General features: G+C 49.3%; 1 protein-coding gene across 1 annotated transcript in view; it reads right to left on the reverse strand.

Annotated features, from left to right (window-relative positions):
• Positions 1 to 5,945: 5,945 nt before the first annotated feature.
• The window catches only part of HERC2 (HECT and RLD domain containing E3 ubiquitin protein ligase 2), a 231,524-nt gene continuing 225,109 nt past the window's right edge, over positions 5,946 to 12,360 (reverse strand). The window contains 7 exon segments of the mRNA XM_007463762.1: positions 5,946 to 6,218; positions 7,362 to 7,574; positions 7,894 to 7,999; positions 8,838 to 9,028; positions 9,665 to 9,777; positions 10,421 to 10,615; positions 10,745 to 10,886. Of these exon segments, the coding sequence (XP_007463824.1) occupies positions 5,946 to 6,218; positions 7,362 to 7,574; positions 7,894 to 7,999; positions 8,838 to 9,028; positions 9,665 to 9,777; positions 10,421 to 10,615; positions 10,745 to 10,886 (1,233 nt within the window).

Below are 12,360 nucleotides of genomic sequence, written 5' to 3' on the forward strand. Positions count from 1 at the left end.
GAGCGGCTGGGCCCATGAGCCATGGCCGCTGAGCCTGTGCTCCACAACGGGAGAGGCCACAGCAGTGAGAGGCCCGCGTACAGCAAAAAAAAAAAAAAGAAAAATATAGAATTAGAAATTAAAAAGGAGGAGTAACAACTGACACTACAGAAATACAGAAGATCATGAGCGATTACTACAAGCAACTCTATGCCAATAAAATGGACAACCTGGAAGAAATGGACAAATTCTTCGAAATGCACAACCTGCCTAGACTGAATCAGGAAGAAATAGAAAATATGAACAGACCAATCACAAGCACTGAAATTGAAACTGTGATTAAAAATCTTCCAACAAACAAAAGCCCAGGACCAGATGGCTTCACAGGCGAATTCTATGAAACATTTAGAGGCTTAAAAAAAAAAGAAAAGAAAAACAGGGAACTCCCTGGTGGTCCAGTAGTTAAGAATCTGCCTTCCAATGCAGGGGACATGGTTTGGATCCTTGGTTAGGGAAGTAAGATTCCACATGCCATGTGGCAGCTAAGCCCACGTGCCACAACTACAGAAGCCACATGCTGTGGAACCCATGCACCACAACTACAGAGCCCACATACTCTGGAGCCCGTGTGCCACAACTAGAGAGAAGCCCACAAGCCACAACAAAGAGCCTGCACAGTGCAACGAAAGATCCCGCGTGCCGCAACTAAGACTCAACGCAGCCAAAAATAATTAATAAATAAATATCTTTTAAAAACTAAAATAAGATAGCCTTTGAAAAAAACGAAAATAAAAACAAATGGGATCTAATTAAACTCAAAAGCATTTGCAGAGCAAAGGAACCATAAACAAAATGAACAGACAACCACAGAATGGGAGAAAATATTTGCAAATGTTCATTGCAGTAATGTTTACAACAGCAAAGACATGGAAGCAACCTAAATGTCCATCGACAGATGAACAGATAAAGAAGATGTGGTACATATATACAATGAAATATTACTCAGCCATTAAAAAGAATGAAATAATGCCATTTGCAGCAACATGGATGGACCTGGACATTATCATACTGAGTGAAATAAGTCAGACAGAGAAAGGCAAATATCATATGATATCACTTATATGTGGAATCTAAAGAAAATGATACAAACGAACTTATTTAGAAAACAGAAACAGACTCACAGAGAACAAACCTATGGTTACCAGGGGGAGGGCTGGGGGAGAGGGATAGATTGGGAGTTTGGGATTGACACATACACGCTGCTATATTTAAAATACATAATCAACAAGGACTTACTGTATAGCACAGGGAACTTTGCTCAGTACTCTGTAATAACCTAAATGGGAAAAGAATTTGAAAAAGAATAGATACATGTATATGTATAACTGAATCACTTTGCTGTACACCTGAAACTAAAAGAACATTGTTAATCAACTATGCTCCAATATAAAATTAAAAAAAAATTTTAAAGGCATTTAAAAGCATAATGACCTGTGGAGCTGCAGGACCTCTCATTCATTGCTGGTGGGAATGCAAAATGGGGCGGCCAGTTTGGAAGATAATTTGGCAATTTCTTACAAAACTAAATACCATTCAGCAATTGTGCTCCCTGGCATTTATCCAAAAGGAGTTCACAACACATTCACACAAAAACTGGCACATGGATGTTTATGGAAGCTCTAATCATAATGGCCAAAACTTGGAAGCAACCAAGATGTCCTTTAACAGGTGAATGGATAAACTGTGGTGTCTAGACAATGGAATATTATTGAGCACTAAAAAGAAATGAGCTCTCAAGCCATGAAAACACATGGAGGGACCTTAAATGCATTGGTAAGTGAAAGAAGCCAATCTGAAAAGACTCCAAACTGCATGATTCCAACTATATAAGGTTATGGAAAAGGCAAAACTGAAGATAATAAAAAAATAAAAGAGGTTGGGGTGAGGGAGGAATGAATAAACAGAGCAGAGGATATTTGGGGCAGTGAAACTATTCTGTGTGATATTAAAATGATGAAAACACTTCATTATATATTTGTCCAAATCCATAGAATGTAATACCTCCAGGAGTGAGCCCTAATGTGAACTATGGATTTTGGGTGACAGTGATGAGTCGATGCAGGCTCATCAGTCGTAACAAATGTACTGCTCTGGTGGGGAGGTTGATAATGTGGGATGCTGTGTATGCTTGGGGGCAGGGGGCATATGCGAATTCTCTGTACCTTCTGCTCCATTTTGCTGTGAGTCTAAAACTGCTTTAATAGTCTTTTTTTTTTTTTTTAATGTAATGAGCTAGAGGAAAATTCATTGTTCAGAATTCCTCAGAGGAAAGTCTCATTTGTGTATAAAAAAACAAAAAATAACAAACAAAAAAAACGTTTGAAAAGTGGCTGGGGTGTGGCCCACCTGGCCCAGCTCCCTGCACTGGGGAGGGCCTGCCCCTCACACCCCTCACCCAGGTGGAGGTGTCCCTGCGGCACACCACCAGCACCACTCCAGCCATTAGAGAGCAGGGGCCTGGTCCCAGGACTAGGACATACAGTGCCCAGCATGCCCTCCTCTAGGACCTGCATGTCAACTACATGTTTCCAGTGTCCCGCACTGGGACTGGGTGTCACTGCTTCGAGAAATGATCATCCCTCCAAGGGGCTCTTGCCATCCAAGCCAACTAAAGCAGAGTGAGAGCAGGGGATCAGGTGCTGGTGGCTTCCACTGGGCGTGTACTTGCAACACGGACGCAAAAGCTGGGCCTGGGGTCATGGCAGTGCCACAGCAGAAGAAAGAGGAAACAGAATCCTCCAGGATTCCTGAAGTTAAAAAAGAAAAGGAGCTCACAGTGAGTGTGTCTTATGCAAATGCTCGTGGACAGGGCCATGATCGTGGAGGTGAAGCTTGTGTGCAGGCAGCTGTCCCAGCATCTGCTCCTCCTGGGACCACCCTCTGCCAGGACCTTGCAGCTTCCCCCCTGAGAAGCAGCAGTTTTGGTCTCTGGACACGTTTTCACCCTTAAAGGCTCTTTAGGATCCTCAATGATTTTTTTTTTTTTTTTTTTTTTTTCCTTGCGTTATGCGGGCCTCTCACTGTTGTGGCCTCTCCCATTTGCGGAGCACAGGCTCCGGACGCGCAGGCTCAGCGGCCATGGCTCACGGGCCCAGACGCTCCGCGGCATGTGGGATCCTCCCGAAACGGGGCACGAACCCGCGTCTCCTGCATCGGCAGGCGGACTCTCAAGCACTGCGCCACCAGGGAAGCCCCTCAATGATTTTTACCTGGATTGTATCTATCAGTAGTTACCACATTGGAAATTAAAACTGAAAAAAAAAAAAAAATTTTTTTAATAGTCCAACAAGGACCCTTAGATGGCAGAGGGTAGAGGGGAGAAACTAACCCAGCAAAGATGTTAGTACGTAAAACTGAAAAATTTTAGAATATTTATTCATCTTAAAATAAAAACAAGCCAATTACTTATTAACATGGATACTATTTTGAGAAATTATTTTTCAAAACAAAAAAATTTAGTGAGAATGGTATTTACATTTTTATCAGTCTCTTCACTCTGGCTTAAGATAGCTGGATTCTCATTTCTGCCTCTGCAGTCCGCAAACTGCCCTCCACTATTGTTCCACATTTGCGGATTCAGCTAAACCTCGGATCGAAAATATTCAGGAAAATAAATTCTAGAAAGTTCCCAAAAGCAAAAGTTGAATTTGCTGACAAATACTTACAAAGCATTTACATTGCATTAGGTATTATAATAAATCTAGGGATGATTTAAAGTACACAGGAGGGGGCTTCATTGGTGGCGCAGTGGTTAAGAATCCGCCTGCCAATGCAGGGGACACGGGTTCGAGCCCCGGTCCGGGAAGATTCCCACATGCTGCGGAGCAACTAAGCCCGTGCGCCACAACTACTGAGCCTGCGCTCTGGAGCCCGTGAGCCACAACTACTAAAGCCCACGTGCCTAGAGCCCGCCCGTGCTCTGCAACAATAGAAGCCACCACGATGAGCAGCCCGTGCACCACAACGAAGAGTAGCCCCTGCTCGCCGCAACTAGAGAAAGCCCACGCGTAGCAACGAAGACCCAATGCAGCCCAAAATAAATAAATTTATAAAAGTATTTATGGGAGGATGTCTATAGGTTATATGCAAATGCTACACTATTTTACATAAGGGACTTGAGCATTCACAGAGTTTGGTAGGCTTGGGGGTCCTGGAACCAATCTCCTGCAGATATCAAGGGACAACCATATGTTTTGATGGAATGATATGAAGAAAATTCGGCCTTGTGCAGATATGTACTTTGGAAAAGGGAGGACTTCATGGACACCTTGAAAGGGCCTCAGGAACCTCCAGGTTCCTGGAACAGGACTTTGAGAACACTGTTTGTAGAGGTGGTACCTTTGCCAGCCTGTTGATCCTGAGAGTGGAGGGGACAATACAGGCCTGAGCGCAGGCTGAACCTGTTCTCGCTTGCTCTCCTGCCCTGGGTCGTCAGAAGGGCATGTGAAGCAGAGCCCTACCCAATCCCCAGTCCTAAGCCACGCAGCCAAAACTGGCCAACCCAGATGCATAGAGAGAGAAATAAATTCTTCTTGTGTGCCACCGACTTTGGGGGTAGTTTGTTACGCAGCCAAAGCTGACTAACAACAAAAGCGATGGTGATTAAAAAAACACCTCACAGCTTATGGAAATTTTGAGACAAGCTGAAAAAAGGGCTAATCTGAACGTTCACCAATTTGGTCATGAACAATTTCCCAGAAAAAATTTCTCTTTGGATCTTTTAATGCAACACATTGAATCCCCGAGGAAAGAAAGTCTCCCACATGAAATACCTGCCACTTGCCTCCACCTGATACCGTTTACCCCAAGTTCCACTGTACTAGGCCTGCCGGCCAATCTCCCTCCTATGGTCTCAGTCCTTCACTTTGCAGAGCCTACCACACACATGATCCCGGAACAAGCAGCTCAAATCCTACTCCACGGCCGACTGGACAAGAGACACTCCCCTGCCCCCAGGCCCATGGGACAGGAAGGAACCAAGGCTGAAGAGGCAGACGGCATGGAGGACAGGGGAGGGACGCTGAAGGCTCCTGACCCTAGCTGCTCCCCTGGAGCCCTTCCAGCCTCCTGAGGACCACTCCCTTTGTCACTGCAGTGAGTTTGGTTTTGTAATCAAAAAAGTCTAACTAGACTGGAATGGCTTTAACTAAGGCTGTATCAAACACTAATCTGTTTTGGGGTGGCAGCACATCCACCAGCGCTAGTCTAACCACATAAGAAAGATCAGCGTAACAATTTTGTGACAGATGTTTTATTTATAGGGTATTAAAATTTAGGCATATACATGACACAAACATTATATATAGTACTTTCCATGATAGAAGTTATGATACTGCTCACAGAAAGGCCTCAATTCAAGTTACACACCGCATAAGTTAGAATGTGCACCTGGGGAGGAAAGGGGGGCTGATGGCCTTTTTGTTTTGATTTTGGTTTAAATAACCTCTGAATGCATTCAAGTAATACTGATCATTTAATGTTCAAAAAACTTTTAATAAACAAATTCCGAGTAAAATTAATTGAAATATTTATAATACGATTTGTTACACAGTATTTCCAATGTACAATCAAGGCAATGCACAACACTTAAAAGGAAGGGAAAAAACCAATCTATTGCACCCACAGGGAAAAAGGCTTTTTATTCATTTTTGGGACACTGCAATTCATTATTTATATTAAACATTTACACACTTCAGTAAACACATAAGTCCTACATGTAATGCAGCATTGTGGGTAAGAAGCCCCTTTTAAGTCTCCACGTGCGAGGCTGACTTTCTGATCATTCTCCCACAGGTTAGGGGGCTAACCCTTCTCATGGCACACATCACGCCCTGCAGTCTGAACTGCAGCACTCTGCCTCCTTGCTCAGTCTCGTGGTGTCTTGTGATGGATGGCATTTCTCCACCTCAGTGTCCTGTTAAATAATCCTGTGTAGAGTCTGAAGCAAATGAATCCACATCCTCGTTCTCTGAGTCGTCACTGCTGTCATCCGCAGCCGGCTCTCCTGTGAGGGCTATGCGAGCATAATCATCTGTGTCTATGGACTTGCAAAAGTGGATGGCGTATTTCAGTTTCTCCTCTAGCACCTGCTTACAGGAATACCGGGGCAACTTCAACAAAAAGAAGCAGGTGTAGGATTCAGGAAGGAAGTGGTCAGGAGGGTTGTATTTATCCAATACCTGTTAATGAAAAATGTTAAATCATCAGAGACTATGTACAAGGACAGGTAAAACTGCAATCTATTTTACTGTGTTCATTAGACTCTTGACTCTCATTCACATAAAGCATCATATTTTGTTGGCTAAAAATAACAAAATATCAGAAAACACAAAATCTAGCCAATTCATAAATAAAAAGGAGCAACTTACTATTTCCTAGGACTTTCAATAAAAAAATAGCAACTGGTTACTGTGACAATTGCCTTTTACAAACCAATGCTGTGAGGAGAGTCAGATGGCTCCACCCACCCCCGGTCAACAAGATGGGACCCCAGACCCACTGACACAGGGTCTGGTGCAAAGGCACGGGCTTAGCCATCACCCATGTGGGGAAGCTCTCCCTGAATCTATCAGCCCACTTTCAACCACAACAGATTAAGATGGTAGGAAGCCAGCAAGAACTGTGGAAAAACCCCACAAATTACCTACCTTCTGAGAGGAAAACTGCATATGCTCTCAAAGATCTCCCTGAGAGGTGACTACTTCTGTAACCCTGGCCAGAGACCCAGGACAGGCTGCACTGGGCAAGGAGCCGTCCCCGAATCCCCCCCAAACATGCGGGAGAGTGGACTTCCAACCTCTCTCTCTGCGGTAAACTCCACCCCTCAGCACTGCGACTGGAAAAGTCAACTGAGACTAGGCAGTGGGGAATCAGGTCATTTCACCCCCAGGGCCCGGCAGGTAGACAGAGCCTGTCTCTGACCACGGACCGCAGAGTCAGAACTCAAAGCAAAACTCAATCTGATGAGCGCTGATTTTTCTCAGTAAGCAGCGTTACTCAGTGATTCACCTAATTCAACCAGAGAATCAAATAAATGCTTTAAGTGATGTGTGTGCTCAACAACCTAGGATACGCTGACATAACAGCAGTGTATCCTGGTGGTGGCCAGATAAACTTTTTAGAAGTAGGCAGTGGTACCCAAGACCTGTAGTCATTGAATTTTGAGCTGTCAAACCAAAGAAGTTACGTGTTTTTCATTTTTGTTTCCAGAGGGAAGGAAAACCACATAACAGGAGAGACCTGCTCGCCTTCCCAGCTGGGGCAGGGCTGCATGCGAGGAACACAACCCTCGGCTGACGCCACGGGGTGTGTCGGAGCCGCACCTGGACGACGAAGTCTCTGCCCCGGAAGTCGGCGATGGTCCTGGGCAGCCTCGTGCGGCCCCACACGAAGCGAAGGAAGAGGGAGCGCTCAGTGTTGGAGAAGGACTCCATCACCTCCCAGAACCACTGGATCAGGGGCGCGGAAGGCTCCACCCCCTTGTACGTCGCCACCGACTTTAGAAGATGCAGGGGGATGTCTGGGCTGCCGCACACCTGCGGAGGGACACGCTTTGCATCAGCACAGGGTCCACCACTCCTTTCTCCCAGGGCTGGTGTGGGGAGGCTCAGGCGTGGGAAGCCCGAGGGGATGGGTGGGAGGACAGGCCCTGTGGCCCGCCGCGTGCGGGCCAGGGCTGGGCAGGGGAAGCGGGGACTACTCGCTCCCTGAGCACGTCTTACTTCACCCAAAAGGCACAAGCGTATCTCAGACCTCCAAGTGCAAGAGTTAACTGAGAGGTGAACTGGCGGCACTGACTCAGTGGATGACCATGAGAAGGCATTCCAGGGCGGCAGCACGAAGCGGCGGGCATACCATTGTCTCCAGTTCATATCCGGTGAACAGAGAAAGAAGGGGCACAGGCACGACTCGGGCCATACCCTCCCGAACAGCAGCCACCTGCTCATCAAATTCGTGGAGTCTGAAAGAAAACACTCACTTTGCACTTCTGTCTTTGGTGATGTAGATCTTGTTCTGCTCATACCAACCAAGCCTCGCCACACAGATGAGCCAGGTGTGTGCTCTGCAGACACAGAGTCTCAGAGCTTCTCATGCAGTGGGGCCATCTCACTTTCGCGACCTCAAAAACTAGCCACGGCTATACACGTTCCAAGACACAATTCTCAATCCCCCCCCGCTTCCCAGGAAGGAGCCAGAGTCCAACAAGCAGAGGCAGCGAGCAGGCCTCACAGCACCCACGGTAAGAACTTCCCGAAAGCAGATGCCACGTCCAAGGCCCTGGTGACTGGCGAGTTAGGGCAGGAGACAGAAAGGAACACGGGTGGACGGCACAGGACACTTGCCAGGACCGGCCTCAGGCAGAGCCCAGCAAGCAAAGCCCACCTGACGCACGGGCCCTCATCCCAACACCCAGCCAGGTGCTTCTGGAGAAGGCTCCCAAGCAGCACACTGAGTGGACGTCAGGCGGAGGCCACGCAGCAACCGCAGCTGACGGTGGCGCAAGGGCCAGGCGAGGGGTGGAGACACCCCAAACACAGCCCTGCTCCCGGAGAGGTGGCACACAAAGGCCTGTGGCCTCTGCTGGGACAGTCCCCAAACAGGGGGATTCTCTTCACCTTGGTATTCTGATCAGAGCCAGGAATCTCGGGTGAGAATAGTAAGTACTCCGACCCTGATCACAATGGAGCCAAGTCCATTAAATTTTGCTTGTGGAAAGAAAGCAGCCACCCAAGCAAACCATTTTCTGCTACTTTTGCTATTTATTGACTTGAAACACTGGACGGCAGACGACCACGTACCTGTAGTTCATTGCAAGCCGGACATACTCGGCGCGGTTATCCAGGGTGATATGTGTGTACTTGGAGCTCAGCTGGATGTCCTGGCCGCTGGCGCTTGGCACCGTGAAGGGAAGGCTCATGGCCTCAAACTCCTCCAAGGTGGCTTCATTGTCACGGATGTACATGAGCCCAGGGATAAAATCTTTATCGACCTTTCAAGGGGAGAAGGGAGTCCGTTTGTTGGGTCGGGGTTGTTTCTGCACCCCAGGCCCCAGTTCACACCCGACACGCAGTCGCGCGAGGCCTCGATCTGCCTGGGGCGTACAGCGAGGCTCCCAGTGTACTGCGCGTGCCGGGGAATAAAAGAGGGGCAGCGGGGAAGCATTTTACCCGAGGAACTGAAGAAAGAACGTGTAACAAGGAAGTCTTTAAAACCACTCACTGAGAGCGCGACAGGCACTGCTCACAGGCGAGGCCCAACCTCACTCATGGCACCAAGGGAACCACACCTAGGGAGGCCCCGGGAGCCTCAACTTCCCCTCAGCTGCCCACGGGCTCAGCTGTGCCACAGGAAGACAGAGGGCTTTCTTATCTGACGAGACCGTACAAGTGGCAAAGCCCACAAGCAGCTGGTGCATCAAGGTCTAGAAACAGACAGGCCCTGTGTCCACACCCTGACTCTGCTACTAGAAGGCGGCTGACGGCCAGCAGCCTGACCACCTGCGAGTTATGTCGGCACCTCGGGACAGCCTGTGCCTCTTAACCAGACCCCAGGGGACGCCCCCCCATGCTCTGTGCTGGGCACACAAGGTGTCACATCTCTCGGCCCTCTTCCTCCTGGAGGTTACCTCGCTGAGGTCTGCAATGGTGAGGCTCATCCCAGCCAGCTGCTTCCAGACAGGTTCAGCAAGGTTCAGACTCAGAGGACTCCCAGTCCGGATGGCAATACCCAGTAACACACCTGCTCATTCGAAGCACAAGAAACAGGAGATACTTGGAACGGATGACAGAACATCCAGTCCATTCAACAACACAGCAGAGATGAGCTCTTCACTGGGGCCTCAGTGACTTTTAAGACAACATTACCCCAATTCACAGAGACTTAGGTCTGTCCTTAAAACCTTATAGCCTACTCTGAATTCATTGCTCCCTTCTGTTCCTATGGGTGAAGTCTATAACTCTTCTGCTCTTTCCACCAACAGCTGTAGCCAGAGTGGCCAATCCTCTGACGGCAAAGCCAACAGCCAGATCTTCTCAAGGAGGTGCCTGGAGAGGTGCAGGCAGCGCCGTGAATTAATGGGCACAGACCCTCAATGAACAGGTGGCCCAGTATCAAGACATCCTAAGATCTGATCCCAAGTTTCAGATACGTTTAGGATGCAGACACATGCTATCTCAGATCCTCTGAATGCCAAAGGCACCTCCTGGTCCTTAGCACACAGCTGCTAATGGTCCGGCTCTGCACGTCCCTGCAGCTACACACTGAGAAAGCTCAAAGGAGATATTTAAAACAGCTACACCACTCCCAAGATACAGCAGCCATTAAGCTAACAGGGCACACACAGCGGAACAGCTGCAGCACTGCACCCAGGCAAGAGGCCCACCCAAGAAGCGGAACATGTTGGTGTGCACGGGCGCCCTGGCAGCCGGGCTGAACAGGTAGCAGTCGCGGTTGGCCCCCGACTCGTCCCTCCCGTTGGGCGTCACGATCAGAAGCGGGGTGAGTCCATTCTGCAGCTCTTCACAGATCTCAGCTATGGACTCACTGTAGCCACCACCACAGTCATCCACAGATTCACCTGGGGGGAAAGGAGGGTCGGCAGCTCACGGTCACTGCGCCAGAGCCCCCTGGGGAGCGGCTGGGGGCCGCTCATTTCTCCTCGCACCACCCATTACACCACCGCCCCTCAGCGCACACAAGCTCTCACCCACGAACTTGACCTTCCAGACGCGGTGTGGGAGGAGAAGGCTGTCAGGACTAAATGAGCTCATCTTAGCACACATCTGCCCGAAGACAGACTTGGTCCCATCAGGGCCCGCTAGGCCACCTTTACTCCTTGAACGCTTGACCTGGAGAGGGAGACAAAGAACGTACAGAACGGGGGCCACAGCAGAAAGAACACAGGTGCCATCTTTGGCAGCCGACCGGCCCTGGAACCCCTGCATCCAAAGCAGGGCCCTGCGGACAGTCACCCCTCCCGTTACCCTCACCTGTCCTGTCCTGGTCACCGGCGGGGGGTGGGGGCAGGAGGCCCTACAGACAGCAAGCAGCACCCAGACGTGTGGCACGGCCCCAACAACCTCAGGCCGCCACGAGCGCCCAGCGAGCTCAAGCACAACCCCTCAAGCACACCTGTGCATGCACGAAGGGTTGCTGGACCTCCCAGGACTGACCCATGTCCTCGCCTCCTCATCCACGCCTGCTGAGGACCCCGAAGACCAGCCTTGCTTGCGCTCCTCTTTTTCCCTCTCCTGATGCAGGCTGCCTGCTGGACAGCTGTGCTCATGGGGCCGGGGCGCGCTCGCTAGCACACACAGCATGGCAGGACGGTGGTGGCTAAGCAAACACGCCCTCAAGAAATCACAGACCACAGGAAGGACTGCAGCAGCCCGGGCGGGCAGGAGCTGCAGCCTGGCTCACCCTCACACTTTGTAACCTTGCCCACGGTCTCCGTGAAGAAGTGGCCAGGAGCCCTGAAAGCGCCCTCCGAGCAGACCATCAGCCCTGGCAGGGTCACCCCAAGGGGCTCTGAGACCAAACCTGGCCTGTAATATCTGGGCCAGGACAGAACCTTCCTCCCCTCCTTTCCTCACCTGCACGGACCCTGCTCAACTCGTGGGGTCACTGTGTCTCCAAGTATGATCACTTGTCCCACCTGTATTTCTCATCATAAGCTAAGATTCCCCAACAGATCATAACAATGGCCCTCAAGCCCTCACTTAGTGTGGCCTCAGTAACCCTGCAGCTTGCAGCCTAGGCTGTGCTTCAGAATCACCCAAGAAGCTCAGTCTGAAATGACTGCAAAATGAGAAGTTAAGGAAAAAATGATTGTGAGAATGTACTTTCACTTGACTCTTCTGGCTAAACTCTCACCATCCTCAACTTCTCCGTGAGTTCCAGGCTGAGTTTAACAGCTAATTCTCCTCACTGCATAAATTACCATTCTCAAGACTAAAACTATAAGAACAAGGACAACAGTTTCCTGTGGAGTGAGTTTTCCTGTGCACCACACAGTCAGCTGCACGTTCTCATATGTCATTTCATTTGACCTGAACAGCAGCTCTCTGAGACACACAGCGCCCAGGGAAGAGTGAGCTACAGAAAGGAAGAAGGATGTATTCCTACGTGAGGGGTAAGACACAGACCTGTTGCCCACTCGAAAGGTCACATCACCTCCGTTTACAGTGCCAGTTAACACAGACTGATGCTCTCAGCTGCTATGAAGGAACACGGTTATGTGAACACAGCCAGGACACTGCAAGGACAGAGCTGTGTACCTGACACCTCTGGACAGCAGGAAAATAGGTGGTTTCAATGGTCTTT

Source organism: Lipotes vexillifer, unplaced genomic scaffold, assembly GCF_000442215.2.
Source record: "Lipotes vexillifer unplaced genomic scaffold, Lipotes_vexillifer_v1.1 scaffold200, whole genome shotgun sequence".
Taxonomy (NCBI): domain Eukaryota; kingdom Metazoa; phylum Chordata; class Mammalia; order Artiodactyla; family Lipotidae; genus Lipotes; species Lipotes vexillifer.